The following is a 16,633-nucleotide window of genomic DNA, read 5'->3' as shown; positions in this document are numbered from 1 at the left end:
TTAACAGTTTGCTGCAAAACTTTTCAGACATTTTTCCATTCATGTAGCAGTTTAAAAATCAAATTACCATGTCATGATGAAATATTTGGATGTCATTGCTTTTGCTTTCTGCCTTGTTTTTAATGTAGCAAATCAAGAATTAAAGCCATCTTGATGTCATGGGAAAATGAAATCTCGGTATCAGCCTGACCAGGATTAAAACTTGTCTCCTCCCTGTGTTAGCTGAGGGGTCAGCCTCTGAAACCTCAGTGTGGGAGTAATAGTACTTGTCTTCAAAGGTTGTGGTGAGGATTAAGATGGTGTATAGATAGATCCTAGCAGTTTGACTAACACACGGAAGGCATTGGGATGCAGTGGTACTATTAAAAAATATTAATGGTAGCTAGAAGGCAATGGCACCCCACTCCAGTACTCTTGCCTGGGAAATCCCATGGATGGAGGAGCCTGGTAGGCTATAGTCCATGGGGCCGCTAAGAGTCGGACACGACTGAGCAGCTTCACTTTAACTTTTCACTTTCATGGATTGGAGAAGGAAATGGCAACCCACTCTAGTGTTCTTGCCTGGAGAATCCCAGGGACGGAGGAGCCTGGTGGGCTTCCGTCTATGGGGTCACGCGGAGTCGGACACGACTGACTCGAGTTAGCAGCAGCAGCAGCAGTGCATATTGAGCACTTATTATGGGCCAGACTTTGTTTTAAACTACAAATGTAATCTCATTTAATTGAACCATGAATGAGGTTGATCCTATTATAAATTTCATTTGATAGAGACTTCCCTGGTGGTCCAAAGGTTAGGACTCAGTGCTCTTACTGTGGTGGCCTGGATTCCATCCCTAGTTAGGCAGTTAAGATCTTGCAAGCCAAGTGGTGGAGCACAGAAAAAAAGTCATTTGGTAAATGAAGAAGCCTGGGCACAAAAAGTATAACTGCTCAAGGTTACGTGTTTAGTGAATGGTAAGGCTTTGGGTTGTGGGTGATTGTTACTGGGACTTCCCTGGTTGTCCAGTGGTTAGAACCCGATTTCCAGTGCAGGGACGCAGGTTTCATTCCTGGTTGGGGAACTAAGATCCCACATGCCTTGGGCAGCTAAGCCCACGTGCTGCAGTGAAGAGTCCCAAGTGATACAGCTAAGATCTGATGCAGCCAAATAAATAAATATTGAAAAAAAGAAAAAGCATATGGGGTTCAGAGGGACTTGTATGAGGACTTTTGAGAGACTGATGACTTCTTGATCAATTAATCAGGGTATTCTACTTTGCTGTCTGCGTTTTAATTCTATTCCTATGTGAGAAATAATGGTTGATCTTTCAGACTAGGAGAGCTTTCTCTCTAATTGGCCACCCCTTAGCGTTAATAGTTTCCTTTTGCACTGAACCGTGAAGTGAAGCTAGATTAAGGCACAGCTCACCTACAAGGACCTGAACTACTTTATTGCCTCATTTTCTTAAGAAAAATGGTTATAGAGTAACTAAGAACAGTTTGAAACATTCTTGGGGTTTTCAGGCCGACTTGCCTAAGCACATACAGCTTCTGTGGCTGTAATGTGGCTTCAAAGTCTGTGCCATAACCTCAACCCACAAACAAATTGAGTCAGAAGTCTGAATAAGGAGAGTTCAAATTCCACATCTAAATGGTATAGTGTGGGGCTGGGCTCTGCTATGTCACTCAACTCAGAGTCTTTTAAATTTATATATCTGAATACTTTGACACAGCTGCTAGTTCAAAGGAGGTTGTCCCTCAAGGTACATGGCACTGAGATTGACCTTGAATTCCACATTTCTTTAGTTCAGTCTTGTTTTCTATGATGTTAAAAATGCTAAACTATCATTGTTTAATATTTAATTAATACAGCCAACTTGTAAGATGGGTTTAAGGTAATTTACAGCAGTAAAAGACATAGCTACAAAATTTCAAACATAAAAACACACATCAGAAGATGTAACAAAAAACTGGAACAAAGAAGAAAGAGGTGTTCCAGGACCTTTATATCAGGTGGTTTCTGTAGTTACATACTACATTTAGCTGTGAGTTTTCTGGCTGAGGCATAATAGGAATCATGTTAAGTTGTTGAGGCACCTGGAATGAAATGACTTGTGCAGTAACTCTACTTGCATTTAAGGATGTTTATCAGTGTCGTAGGGTCAATGTTCAAGGTCAAGGTTAACAGTGTTCTGTGAACATTCAGGAAATTCACCTGTATTTCTGTCCACAGATAAACGTCAGAGAACCTTTTGAATAGGGACAATTTTTTCTTTGCAGGGTTGGGGGTGGGGGCCAGTGGAGGCTTTGCATCAGAGTTGTTTCAACTGACTGACAAGTATTATATTTGGTTAAAACCTCCATCTCTGTCAAAGGAGTGGCAGTACAATTTGTCATCCAGGCTGGAACACTGTTGAGAGTGAAATAGGGTGCTTTTGATAATTAAGCTGGGAAAACAGGTTTTGTCCTGGACAAACCAGGGTGTCTTATAGTCTTGGTTATAAAACTTTCTACATAGAATTTTTTAACTAAGCCAGTGGTCACAAGCATGTTTTCCTGAAGGGGTTGGGAGGCAACAAAAGGGTTTTGACTTGAGGGTGAGGTAATGGAAAAATTAATAGCAGCAAGAAGGATGATAAATGGCAACTGGTTCCAGGTTTCTGTGTTGGGGACAGAGGAGCATGGCGTGGACTAATTGAATGGAGAGTGTCTGCCTCAGCTAAAGCAGGCAGAGTAATTAAAAAGCCGAGATAGTAGGCGAGGTTCATTTCTTGGGCCCCCTCAATCCTGAGCCTAGGGATCAAAGGAATCCCTTCTCGCTGTCAATAGAACAGGTAACTTTACGTGTAAGTGCCTTCAGACAAGTCCTCTAGGGGAAGCCAGGCTCCGAATGGCTGTCCTAGAGGCTGAATGGTTGACCCTTGAATGATTCTGCTTCTCTCAACTGCTGTTAGGGACCATCTGTAAAGGCAGTCACCTTAATGTCAGTAGAAGCCAGGTCTAAGTGGTTGTTTCTTGGCAGTAACTGGACAGTTGAGTCAGAGGCTATGTTTAAATTCCTTTGTTGTTCCCCATTGTTTTCCAGATAAAGTACAGATAAAGCCTTGTTAAAAAGAAAATAACAGAACTCTTGCAGCCAGATCTGTTTTTATATTTCCAGACTCATCCCTTTCCTCCAGCTTTGCTTCCTGTGTTTTATCTATGCCAGTCCACATGCAGTTCCTATAAGCCGGCATGCTCTTTTCTGCCTCCTGTAGTGCCTTTGCACAGTTTTAAGCAATGCCTCCTCCAGGGAGTCTTCCCTGATTCCATCTTTAGGCTCTCATTGCGTCTTTACTTGTTTCTAGCATTGGCTGCAGTACATGCCTGTCTGCCCCAGGAGGCTGTGAACTTGAGAGTGTTCTCTGCCTGGGGCATCTTGTATAATCCTCACGACAACTTTCTGACACCAGGACAGTTATCACTCCTATTTCATAGGTGAGAAGAGGGAGGCACACAGAGGTGAAATATCCCACTCAGGGGTACTTAGCTCATAAGCATCAAAGCCAGGACTTGATTCCTGGCTATCTGACTTCAGAAGCCACATCTTAATAAGCTACACTGTCTTTCAGAAAGTACTTAAGGAATGTCTGTCTGATGAGTGAATGAATGAGAGAAAGGAGGTAACAGGACGGATAAAATAGGTATATGCCATAATACAGAGGAAGAAAGTCATCTTTTCATTTGCGATGGCCAGTGGGTATGCATCCAGGTTTATATAAGAGCATTAGTTATTTAGATGTGCATGCAATGGCACCCTACTCCAGTACTCTTGCCTGGAAAATCCCATGGATGGAGGAGCCTGGTGGGCTGCAGTCCATGGGGTCCCTGCGAGTTGGACATGACTGAGCGACTTCACTTTCACTTTCATGCCTTGGAGAAGGAAATGGCAACCCACTCCAGTATTCTTGCCTGGAGAATCCCAGGGACGGGGGAGTCTGGTGGGCTGCCGTCTATGGGGTTGCACAGAGTCGGATACAACTGAAGCGACTTAGCAGCAGCAGCAGCAGCAGCATGTGTGGTAAGTCACTTCAGTTGTGTCCGACTCTTTGTGATGTAAATTGAAAAAAAGGGCTTGTAAATTGAAGAAAACGGGTGAGCCCCAACATAATCCTAATCTGTGCCATTTAGAAGTGAAATTCAGTACATCTTCGTTTGTGTTCTGGAGTCTGACGGCAGTGCACAGGATTTAATGATGCAGTGAAGGGCAGATGTGCAGGTTGGCCTCTAAGCAAAGTGTCTGCCTGGCGGGGCAAAGGGTGAGAGACTTGAGTGAATTCTGCAGAGAATGGCAGATTGTTCATTAGAGGAAATTGTGCTTAACCCCATTTATTCTCAGGCAGGAAAAGTTGTGATCAAATTATATGGTCTTTGAGGAAGAAAGCTGGAAGAGGGTTTTGCGGATGTCCATTCGGAGAAGGCAATGGCACCCCACTCCACTACTCTTGCCTGGAAAACCCCATGGATGGAGGAGCCTGGTAGGCTGCAGTCCATGGGGTCGCTAAGAAACATGATTGAGCGACTTCACTTTGACTTTTCACTTTCATGCATTGGAGAAGGAAATGGCAACCCACTCCAGTGTTCTTGCCTGGAGAATCCGAGGGATGGGGGAGCCTGGTGGGCTGCTGTCTCTGAGGTCGCACAGAGTCAGACACGACTGAAGCGACTTAGCAGCAGCATTGAAATAATTAATGGGCCTGTCTCTTTGGAGGAGAGTGTAGGACTTCTCTTTAAGAAGCTGAAGCTGACTCCTTTATGAGCTGGTTCTGATGGAATTTGATGGTCAGGAGGAAATTAGAATAGACAGTGTGGCAGACTGGTTTAAGTGGAAGGACTCCAGAGCCACACAGCCTGCCACTCACCAGCTGTGTAACCTCAGGCAAACTGCTTAACCCTTGTTACTCTACTTCCTTCTCTGTGATGATGTCAATAATGTTGGCTACCTGATAGCATCGCAGGAGGATTGGTGAATTAACCCTTGCCAGACGCTTACACTGTGTTTGACACATAATTAGCACTCATTAGCTGATGAATGTTGCTGTGATTGTGATGAATAGTTAATGTGCAATAAGGATTGGAGTCCTCCATTCAAGATGGGAGCTAACCAGAGGAGACACAGGCCTTCTTTCCTGAGGGCTTTTCATTTCTGATTTGAGTATTTTATAAGGGAAGGTGTTACTGGGTCCCAGCTCAGCACAGACCAGTGGAGATGGTTAATAGATGGCAGGAGGTACCCAGGCCTTGGTAGGAGTTTGGGACACTCCAGTTCCCTGTGTTGAAAGCCACAGCAGATGAATCTCCTCAATTCTGGATTTGTCTTCAGCTCTGACAATTATTTGGGTTTGGAGCTTCTGCTGGTGGCACTGTGGTAAAGCAGAAAAGGGATAGAGTTTGGTTAAATGAGAGGCTCTGGTTTCAAGTTCAGGCTCCAACCTTTAGCAGTGTGAACTTGAGTCAGTCACAGCTTTTCTGGGTTTCAGTTTCCTCATCTGTAAAATTATCTTATATGTTAATGGTGAGTTCATCGTCATTATTAAGTCAAGTAGCAGAAAGTATGTGAAAGAGCTTTGTAAAAATCAAGTCCCGTAATTTCATTTAAATCCACTTTTTTCCCCTAGAAATAAACAGCTCATAAAAGAATATGGACTTTATTTGTGTGTGATTACATCCAAGTTCCATCTGATGATAGTGTTTTATAACTTTCTGAGATTTCTTTTAACTTCCCATTAATTTGGCTTAAAAAAAAGACCAGAAGAGGGGATGGCCAGGCCTTGATTACTCAGGCTCAGGGCTCTTAAGACTGGTTCTAGCTCGTCCAGAATCTGTTAGGATGTTTTGAGCAGAAGTGTCTCACCTTCAAGACAGTTTAAACCAAGTGCTGGAAATTCCGGAGTTCTTAGCAGCTGAGCATATGAAAGTAAAAGGAAACTCTCTTTTCTTTTTCTCAAGCTTTTTGTCCCCCCAACCCCCATCTTATTTTAGTTTTGTGAGTGGTCACATTCCAGGATAGTGATGCTGGGGAAGATGGTTATTTGATTCCTTTTGAAATAGTCACTTTTTTAAAAAGGATGAAACGAAGCAGCATGATTACATATTTAACAACGCAAGGTATTTTGGATTCAATCATTCATTGGACACATATTCACTGACCACATACTGTGCTGGTCACAGCTAGGCACCTGAGGACATCACAGTGCAAAAGGCAGACAAAAGCCTGCTCTCACACTTACCATTTAGTAGGCTCTCAAGCATTATATATAAACAAATTCAGAAAACAGACTTACAGACTTAATGTAACAAGTGCTGTGAAGAAGAGAATGTATGAAAAGGTTGACAACGGGACCTAATTTAGACTGGAGATCAGGAATGTCTTCTGTGAGAAGGGTCATTTAAGCCCAGAAGTTAATCAGGCAGTGGCTGCAGCAGGTGCCAAGGCCCTGAGGCAGGAAAGAAGGAAGGAAGGCCCCTGTAGCCGGAGCTTAGTAGGGAGATGGCCTGGGCCTTAGGGAACTCATCAGTGATTTTGGATTTTATCCAAGGGAACTTCTCTTTAACATCATGAGAATTGGTTATGACAAATGAGTTCATCAGGCTGCTCTCCCTGGAGACAGAGTAAATAAAGTGATGCTTAGTGCCATTTTTAAAACAAGGGGTCTGTGTTGTTCTTTAGAAAAGGGAAAACATATACGAAGTCACACCAGGTCAGTCTTCTCAGGAAGACAAGCAGAAAATGAGAGGAATTTGTTTTTACTGCACATACTGGGTGACTCAGAGCTAACTCCCTGAAGTCGACTGAAAGGAGAGCGGCCATGCTTGCCTGTATTAAATTTCTTTTCCCAGTGGCTGCATGGGAAGAAGGTCCGAACCTTAGATTGGGGGCTTTCATTTTCTAAAGGCCAGATCTCTGGTAAACGGATGATGGGAAAGCCAGAAAGGAAGGTTAGGAGGTCAGGATCTCTGCACTGGTTTCCACATCCTGCTACATTCCAGGAGAGTTTTGCCTGATAAAGTCATAACATGTCTGAACCGGAAGGAACCTTGGGGACCAAAGTCATCCGTCCCTTATTTTGTGGGGTCCAGGCACTGATGAGGGGAAAACCTTGACAGCAACATAACACTGGCCACCTCAGGAGGTCAGTGTTTCCTTCTGGCAAGGGCTGATTGGAAACTGTGGCTGCTGAAAACTGCATCAGATACAGAGGCTCAGGGCATAAGCCTGTGTCCTAATTTGGTGTGTTGGGCCTCTTCTCTGTGGTTCAGCCTTATGGAGACCCTCAAGTGTTTACAAAATCTTCCTCACTGGGCTCCCAGGAGTCAAAGGCCTTTTCCAAGGTGAGGCCAGAACCCTGTGGGTGCTGGGAGCCTGGGTGTAGTCTGCTCCCAGAGGGCTTGGACTTCCATCGAGGCAGGTCTTTTAATGCCAGAGTCATGACTGACCTTGGGATGATGATCCTGTTTTTAGTATGCTGCCAAGTCCCTTCAGTCGTGTCCGACTCTGCGCTCTGTGGACTGTAGCTCACCAGGCTCCTCTGTCCATGGGATTCTCCAGGCAAGAATACTGGAGTGGATTGCCACGCCCTCCTCCAGGGGATCTTCCCAACCCAGGGATCGGACCTGTGTCTTTTACATCTCCTGCGTTGGCAGGCAGATTCTTTACCACTAGCACCACCTGAAAAACTAGATTTTTTAATACACCTTGGTTTAAAAAAATACTTAAATAGTAAAACACATCTCTGAGGTTAGTGCTGCTTCAAAATGAGTTTGTACTTTGTTCATCACAATAGTGTCTGTATTCACTTGAAAAATAGTTGTACAACTCCAACTGAGGCATGATATTTATTCAGGTCACACATAATGCTCAGCAGGCAGATGGATTTGATGACCCACGGAAGTCTTTGGCTGGCTTCGCCCAAGCATGGTGGCCCATAAATTTGGAACCCCTTGTTTTAGAAACATTGGCGTGAAGGTGGCCACCTATAGGGGCTGACCCTAATAGTTAACTTTTTGGCTAGGAGGAACCAGTGTATACTGGTTCATACTTTAAAATATTCTTTGTTGCTTTTTTTCAGTTACAAAAGTACTCTAAGCTCACTGTGAAAATCAAAAACATTACAGAAATGTAATATTGTGAACAATTTGGTTTCAGTTCAGTTCAGTCTCTCAGTCCTGTCCGACTCTTTGCGACCCCATGAATCGCAGCACGCCAGGCCTCCCTGTCCATCACCAACTCCCGGAGTTCACTCAGACTCATGTCCATCGAGTCAGTGATGCCATCCAACCATCTCATCCTCTGTCGTCCCCTTCTCCTCCTGCCCCCAATCCCTCCCAGCATCAGAGTCTTTTCCAGTGAGTCAACTCTTCTCATGAGGTGGCCAAAGTACTAGAGTTTTCAGCTTTAGCATCATTCCTTCCAAAGAAATCCCAGGGCTAATCTCCTTCAGAATGGACTGGTTGGATCTCCTTGCAGTCAAGGGACTCTCAAGAGTCTTCTTCAACACCACAGTTCAAAAACATCAATTCTTCGGTGCTCAGCCTTCTTCACAGTCCAACTCTCACATCCATACATGACCACAGGAAAAACCATAGCCTTGACTAGACGAACCCTTGTTGGCAAAGTAATGTCTCTGCTTTTGAATATGCTATCTAGGTTGGTCATAACTTTCCTTCCAAGGAGTAAGCGTCTTTTAATTTCATGGCTGCAGTCACCATCTGCAGTGATTTTGGAGCCCCCCAAAATAAAGTCTGACACTGTTTCCACTGTTTCCCAATCTATTTCCCATGAAGTGATGGGACTGGATGCCATGAGCTTAGTTTTCTGAATGTTGAGCTTTAAGCCCACTTTTTCACTGTCCACTTTCACTTTCATCAAGAGGCTTTTTAGTTCCTCTTCACTTTCTGCCATAAGGGTGGTGTCATCTGCATATCTGAGGTTATTGATATTTCTCCCAGCAATCTTGATTCCAGCTTGTGTTTCTTCCAGTCCAGCGTTTCTCATGATGTACTCTGCATAGAAGTTAAATAAGCAGGGTGACAATATACATCCTTGATGTACTCCTTTTCCTATTTGGAACCACTCTGTTGTTCCATGTCCAGACTAGTAACATAGTAATATACTAGTTGGCTGATCCCAGGTAAGTCACAGATCTTTCAAAGCCTAAGTTTCCTGGTCTCTAAAATGGGGACCATATTGGGACTGATACTTGCCTTCCTTTCTCACAAGGTTATTGTGTGGGTCCAGTGAAATGGTTTATAGAAACAACTAGTAAACCTCAATGTATTACGTAACTTTAAGGGGTCAGTATCATTATAACTTACAATTTTAGCCTTCTTTACTTTTTAAATGCTTTGAATCATATCAGTGTGTCCTTAACCCAGTGGTAACTTACTCAGTGGTTTCCTTGGAGGCAAACGGTACCTAAACCTGCTCACTCCTTTTTTTTCCCAGGTTACTCCCGGAAGCAAGGCTGCTATAGGTAATTTATGTGTTGGAGATGTAATCACAGCCATCGATGGGGAAAATACCAGCAATATGACACACTTGGAAGCTCAGAACAAAATCAAAGGCTGCACAGACAACATGACTCTCACAGTAGCCAGGTGAGGAGGAAATGCTCTCTCATTTCCGAGCGACCAGAAGCTGCTTTTGAGCAGGGACTGCCTCACCTATTTCAGAATTCCCTATACCCCCAGCTCAGTGCCATGTGTGGTATAGGTAGGCTGAAGGTCTGTGGAATTGGATTTTCAGATTGCTCATCTTCTTCTCTGATTTTACAGTGCTTCTCACTGTGTGGGCATCTTTTTCTAAGATACTTGAATTGTCACTTGATCTAACACAACTAACCAAAATCTTGAGGAAGTAAAATCAATTATATACTGTCAGGTATAATGAAATGAAACCACTGAGCATCTACTGCTCCCGCCACACAACACTGAGCCCTGGATGCTCACTAGATTACAGTTACAGAGACAGACTTCATTGAGCACATTAGACAAAGTGCTGAAAGTTTAAGAAAGGAGAGCTAAAGTTGATGAGTGAGAAGAATGCTCTGGGAGTCATAATTGGGGCAGAGTTCCCGTTTCTCTTCCATTTAGTTTTGGAAGGGGTCCTGTAAAGGCATGGTTTCAGAAATGATTTGGTTCGACCTGTATAGCTCCCTGTTTCCTGTTGGATCAAGTTTACATTCTTCGTTCGGATCTCCTGTTTGCCTGTCTTGAATGCCTCATTAACCTTAGCTTGCACAGTGCTTCATCGTGAACCCTTTGGTCTCCTCTGCAAAGTAGCTTTATGGCTTTCTTCTACCTTGTACCAGGACTGGCAGGAAGACGAAGTGTGGGGCAGGATGCCAAAGCATCTTACATGCTTATATGTTTTGGAGCCCTGCCCTCATGAGAGGTGCACTGTTTTATTTCTATCCCCTCAGGAGCACATTTACCCTTCATTCTCCATTCCTATCTCAGTGCATTCTTCTCCTTTTAGACATTCATTCATAGATTGATTTTTTGATCCATTTACCATTAAATTGAGCAGCTACATCTTGTATATATCTGGCCCTGTGCTAGGCAATCTGACCATAGAAGGATAAGTACAAATATTCTGTACCTGTAAGAGTGAAAAACAAAAACGCTAAAGATAACTTAGAGGAGACCTAGAGCGTTGCTGTATAATGGTACGGAGACAAGTTTTTCCAAGTTCAGAAGAGGCACCATGATCAAGCTGGTTGTCTGGTCTACATCAAGAACACTGGATGAGACAGAGAAGCTCATTCTGTCCTGAGCAGAGGTGGGGTGGCATCAGGCAGGTTCAGGAGGCCTGGAGGAGGCCAGTGCAGCTGGGTCAGCAACACAGAATGTATTGGGGGAGGGCTGAGGCTGGACGAAGGGCCAGCAGCCTGGGAAATCCCTCAGGGCTGAGTGGGCAGCTGTCAGAGTAGCAATCAGACATGATGTCATGAGGTTGATGCTTCCGAAAATCACATCAGTGGTAAAACAGAGGGGAGGCCGGGGAGCAGAGTGCTAGTAGCTGGGTAAGAGGGGACAAAACCCAACTCCATTTTTAGTGTGTATTATTTATTGGCATGCATGAAACAGCTTAGCTTTGTCAATCTGTTGCAGATCTGAACAGAAAATCTGGTCTCCTCTGGTGACAGAGGAAGGGAAACGTCACCCATACAAGATGAATTTAGCCTCTGAACCCCAAGTAAGTACTTGCTCACCAGCGCTCTTGCTTTTAGCATCCCGGGACATTTCCACTTTTGACACAGCTCAGCTCACCTCTGCTTTTCCTGCCCTGGATGCTGGGGGTAGGACGCAGGAAGGGCCCTCCACTGACACATCTGGGACCTGGCTCTTATTCGGTTCTTCCCGTAAGGGAACTGCAGGATGAAAGGGCTGGAAAACCCCAGAGCAGTGACGTCAGGGCCTGGGCTGGACACTGGGGTTAGGAAGGGGATACGGAAGCCGGTGGAAGCTTTCCTGTGTAGAACAGAGTGGCAGAACCACGGCAAAATAGAATCACTGACTCAGCTCATGATGGACCGCTGATGCAAATGTGCTAAAGATGGAAAGAAGTTTGGGTCCCGAGGCCTACAACTTAGCGGACTGCAGGGACATGTAGTAGTGGACCCAGATATCCCTGGCCACCCTTCATCCCACTACCTGGTTTCTGAGAGTCTTAGGGTGGAAATGCTAAGTGCTCTAGTTTTCCTTAAAATTACTAAAATTAATTGGTGGTTCATATTGGAAAATAGGGTAGGGAGTCAATGCACAGTTTGTTGGCCAAATAGAATTTCCTGGGGTGGAAAATTGTCTGGAGATCCCATATTTGGAATCATTAATAATGATTTTATTTCTTCTCTACAATGAATGGATGGATGTTCTTTAGCAATAAGGACAGGAAATGTAAAGAAGAATGTTTAGAACATCTTTGTAAAACTCCTCGCACTTGGTAGGCTACTTTTCACAGTGTGTCTGTTGGATAAATGAATGAGTTGTTAGTGGTATGTTAGTAGTAAGTCAATAATGGCTTTTGAAAACTTCTAAAATGGTTTGTGATTGTCATACATTTAGCCCCAATTGAAGATTTGAAGTTTAATTTTTTTTTCTCAGTTTCAGGCAGTGTATCATTTTTATGGTATATTAAGATATAGTCTGGAAAAGGCAATGGCAACCCACTCCAGTACTCTTGCCTGGAAAATCCCATGGACGGAGGAGCCTGGTAGGCTGTAGTCCATGGGGTCACGAAGAGTCGGACACTTACTGAGCGACTTCACTTTCACTTTCATGCATTGGAGAAGGAAATGGCAACCCACTCCAGTGTTCTTACCTGGAGAATCCCAGGGACAGCAGAGCCTGGTGGGCTGCCATCTGTGGGGTTGCACAGAGTCAGACACGACTAAAGTGACTTAGCAGCAGCAGCAAGATATAATCAAAAGATAAAATATAGCTAGTTATCTTTTATACCTAAAACAGAAACTGGTGTGAAATTGAACTCACTGGTACATTAGCGTGGGTAAATTAGTGGTTGTATGTGAATGGTATTTCTCAAATGTCTTCCATTAAAATGTCAGGAATGTAATCACACAAAATTTTTCCCATTAGTTAATAAAAATAATACTTAGTCCTAACAGTCACTTTAAGGATCATTTTGCGTCTGCCATTTCAAAACTGACATGACTGTATTATTCTCTACAGCTCCTCTAAGGAAAGTTCATGAAATGGCATTCAGTTTATAAATTGGCAGCTGTGCAAACTAATTTAAAATATGCCACAGTCAATTCCAGTTTCCTAGGGAGTTCTCAGCCACTTCATTAAGTTTACTATAAATGTTAAGTTTTAATCTGTTAAGTCATCGTATGTTTTATAATATATCAGGAATGATTTTGTTTTAGTGCAGTCTTTCTAAAATCCTAGTTTTTCACTTCAGGAAGGCAATACTTAAATTTCAGTTATACTTTTTATATGTATTATACTTGAATTTCCATCTTAAACATGAGTACTTATCTTTAGTCTTTTGAAGGTAATTTTCTTCAGATTAAAAAAAAAAAACCTCAAACACTTTAGCATTTAATTTGACTATATATTTTTTGAATTCCAGTAATTCTTTGTTCATATGAAAAACTTCCCACCTCTCATTTTCCCAAAATCTTCCACTTCCAGTCACTCTAAAATAGAGGAGTGAGTAAGAGCAGAGTTCATCTGTAATTGAAGGATCTGTTCGTTCATGTAAGGCCAGCCCACACCCCAGCTTATCTGAGGTCAGTGTAGTTACACACCTAGTTTATATTTCCTCATTATTGAATTTCCTTGGAGACTGATAAATACAAAGCCCAAACAATGACATCATCCCTTCCAAAAGGCAGGCCCTGAATTAACCGCCTGACTTCTGGAAAGACCAGTATTCACTTGGGGTTAGAGATACTCCTTTTATGTACAAAACGGATACATTCTTGGGAGATTCTCTGTAGAGTGAAAAATCAGAATTTCCAACCTGCATTTTCCACTGACTTGCGTTGCAGTTGAACGTGGGTTTCTGTGGAGGGAGAAGGGAATGGCGCTGGTTGACTGCTGTGGTACCAGGCGGAATCCAGGGGCTAAGAGAGATTAACTTGCTCAAAGCCAAACAGGAGGCAACAGGGAAGAACCTGAGCGGAGGCAGAGTATGAGGGCTCTTTCCTGGTGCTCAGCATCAAGAGATGCTCCTCAACTGCTACAGGGAAGGAGAGAGGAGAATTGCCATCCTGGCTGCCGCTTGTGCGACTGCCCTACAGAGCTGCAGGGTCCCAGACCACCCCTTGGGAAGTCTGCTGCCGTTAAAGACCACTTCTTATGTCATTGTTATTCCTCGTGCAGTAAAAACTTTCCTACAACTTTGCTTCAGTTATTTGTAGAACTAATTATACTTCCCTTTGGTGAACACTACATGTACTGAACTTTTGTCCAATGTGGATCAAGTCAGCTCAGTGTAAGGTATACAGGAAAACCTCACTGATTCCAACATGTCAAAGAGGGAGCCTGTCTGAATCATCATAAACACATTTTCATGTTGTCTTTTAAGTCAGTGGTGGTGTTTTAGTCGCTAAGTCATGTCCGACTCTTGTGTGGACAGTAGCCTGCCAGGCTCCTCTGTCCATGGGATTCTCCAGGCAGGAATACTGGAGTGGGTTGCTATTTCCTTCTCCAGGGCATCTTCCCAACCCAAGAATCGAACCCTGGTCTCCTGCACTACAGGCTGATTCTTTACTGACTGAGCTAAGTCAGTACACAGTGAATTAAGCTACTGGTTTTCATCATCAATTCTGAGAAAGCATGAAAGACTTTAAGGTTTAGTGAAGAAAGAGGGAAAAAAAAAGGACAGGAGCTCTTAGGGCAGTTGTTCTGGGTCTGAGTGTTAACGAGGAGTCCAGGTTTCAGGAAGATTTCTGGGAAGCCCAGAAAATAGGGCGCACATCATGTTTAATAGATTGCACAGGGCACGCTCTCAGCTAGGAGCAGGGGTTGACCCAGAATGCCTGTGCAGAAAGCACCTTGCTGAGTCATCAGAAAAGTTGTGAGTTTTTTTTTTTTTTCTTAAAAAGGAACGTTAGTTTAAAAGCTTTTGAGGGGTGTTCATAGAGTAGCTCTGAGGTGGTGTAGCTGTAGTAATTATCTACTGAGACCTGGCAGTCTAGAGTGGAGGTGGATGGTGGGTGCTTCCCCAAATTACAGAAAGAGGGGGATGAGCACAGGAGGAATTTAAAGTCCTTTCCTGCAGCTACCTGGGCATGGCCCCATAATAGGTATCCCCCAGCCTTCCATCTTATCAGCTTGGCCTTCCCTCACAAGAAACAACAGCTCAGTCATTCTCTGTAGCCTGCTTCTGCTAGTGCACCCAGGCTTGTCTGCCTAGTCATCAGCCGCTTCAGTGTTGACACCACAACCCTTTTATCTTGCTTGTCTAAACCTTTCCTTTCTGGGGAATTTATCTCTACCTTTTATCATCTCCTGCTCTGCACTGAAGTGATGCCGGTTCCTCTCCTCCTGGTACTTAATCCCTCTGGAATGTGTCCTGAAAGGGTGTTTCAGCTCTGACTTGGATCCGGACAGCCTAGGGCATCAAGGGATGTCCTACCTAGGGGTATCCAGCAGGAGATCAGGTTCTGCTGGACCTCAGTACCGGATGTACTTAGTAGTACACACTGGACACCGCTTTGATCTCTCCTTTGATCCCTGTCTGCAGGAGGCCCTCCACATAGGAAGCGCCCACAACCGGAGTGCCGTGCCCTTTACTGCCTCACCCGCCTCCAGCTCTGCCCCCAGGGTCATCACAAACCAGTACAACAACCCAGCTGGCCTCTACTCCTCTGAAAATATCTCCAGCTTCAACAACGCCTTGGAGTCAAAGACAGCAGCCAGTGGGCAGGAGACGAATGGCAGAGCGTGAGTAGGCCCATGCAGTCTGCCCTGGGCCAGTCCTGGGAGAGGCTTACCACACCAGGACATGCCTGTGCAGGCAGCGTGGAGAAGGGTCAACCACTGGCCCAGAGAAAAACGTCTTCTTTAGCACTGTCTTTGTTTTTTAACTTTTTTGGCTGCATGTGAAATCTTAGTTACCCAATCAGGGGTCAAACCCTCACCCTCTACAGTGGACGGGACTGTCTTAACCACTGGACCACTGGGGAAGTCCCTAGCACAGTTGTTTCTGTATTCATTTTCCTCGTCTCTGAAAACGGGGTGACACCACCTGCCTTGTAGGGTTGTTGTGAAATAAGAAGTAAGCTGTAAAATGTCCAGTTGATTCTTCACTGAGACCCTGTTGTTATTGTTCTGATTTCTGTGGTCACTGTCTGCTTCCAAGTGACCATCCTCCTTTCTTGACAGCCCTGCTGCTTCCTGAAAAATTCTTCAGTGTTTAGAGTTGGGGCTCTCTGCTTGTGTTCACCATCCGATCTGGGCAAGGGATGGGTACTTCATGATGCAGTTTTTGGTGAAGCAATGTTTGCTTTTTTCCCTCCAGTGGACCAGTAGAAACGATAGGAAGAAGAGATGTCCGTGCACTTATAAATGTCCATTGGAACAGATTCTCATCTGGGATAGAGGAGGGCTTGGCCAGGGTGGGGAGGTCTAAGGAGACATTTTGCTCAGGGCTGGGGAGGCCTGTCCCCTTTAGCCACAGCTGCCTCTAAGTCTTCATCTAAAGGATCCTTTGTGTCTTCCCAGCAGAGGGGGCCCAGTATCAACTCCCTCCCAAACTCTTTGAAGATGAATCCAAAAACACAAGGAATCCTGCAGCCCATGGCAAAGAACTGGGTTTGAGAATGGAGAGAGAGTAAGAGATGGGATCAGTTCTGTGCGGTGGAATACAGGAGGGACTAGGTCATAAGTTGTCACCTCATTTGCCCAAAGGTGGCAGGGAAGACGAGGACTTGAGGACAGAGCTCTGGGTGCAGACACGGGGGAGCAGGGCAGCTCATGGGAGCGGTACAGTGCATGCCCAGCCCAGAAGGAAACCACTCCTTGACTCCAGTCAGACCCCACATGCCGACCTAGGATTTCCATTTCTGATGGATAATTGCATCAAAACAGAAGTCAGCAAGTTTTTCATCTGAAATCTCTTGATTTTTCGATGTCAGTGACAGTC

At 44.4% G+C, this 16,633-nt stretch overlaps 1 protein-coding gene across 1 annotated transcript in view; it reads left to right on the top strand.

Moving 5' to 3' along the window:
• The window catches only part of PDLIM1 (PDZ and LIM domain 1), a 40,311-nt gene that overhangs the window by 7,540 nt on the left and 16,138 nt on the right, over positions 1-16,633 (top strand). The window contains exons 2-4 of the mRNA XM_006067832.4: positions 9,464-9,615; positions 11,131-11,215; positions 15,233-15,432. Of these exons, the coding sequence (XP_006067894.1) occupies positions 9,464-9,615; positions 11,131-11,215; positions 15,233-15,432 (437 nt within the window). The remainder of the gene's footprint in view (positions 1-9,463; positions 9,616-11,130; positions 11,216-15,232; positions 15,433-16,633) is intronic.

Source organism: Bubalus bubalis, chromosome 23 (genome assembly GCF_019923935.1).
Source record: "Bubalus bubalis isolate 160015118507 breed Murrah chromosome 23, NDDB_SH_1, whole genome shotgun sequence".
Taxonomy (NCBI): Eukaryota; Metazoa; Chordata; class Mammalia; order Artiodactyla; family Bovidae; genus Bubalus; species Bubalus bubalis.
Note: the sequence above shows the minus strand (reverse complement) of the source record. Positions and strands in the feature narration are given on the sequence as shown.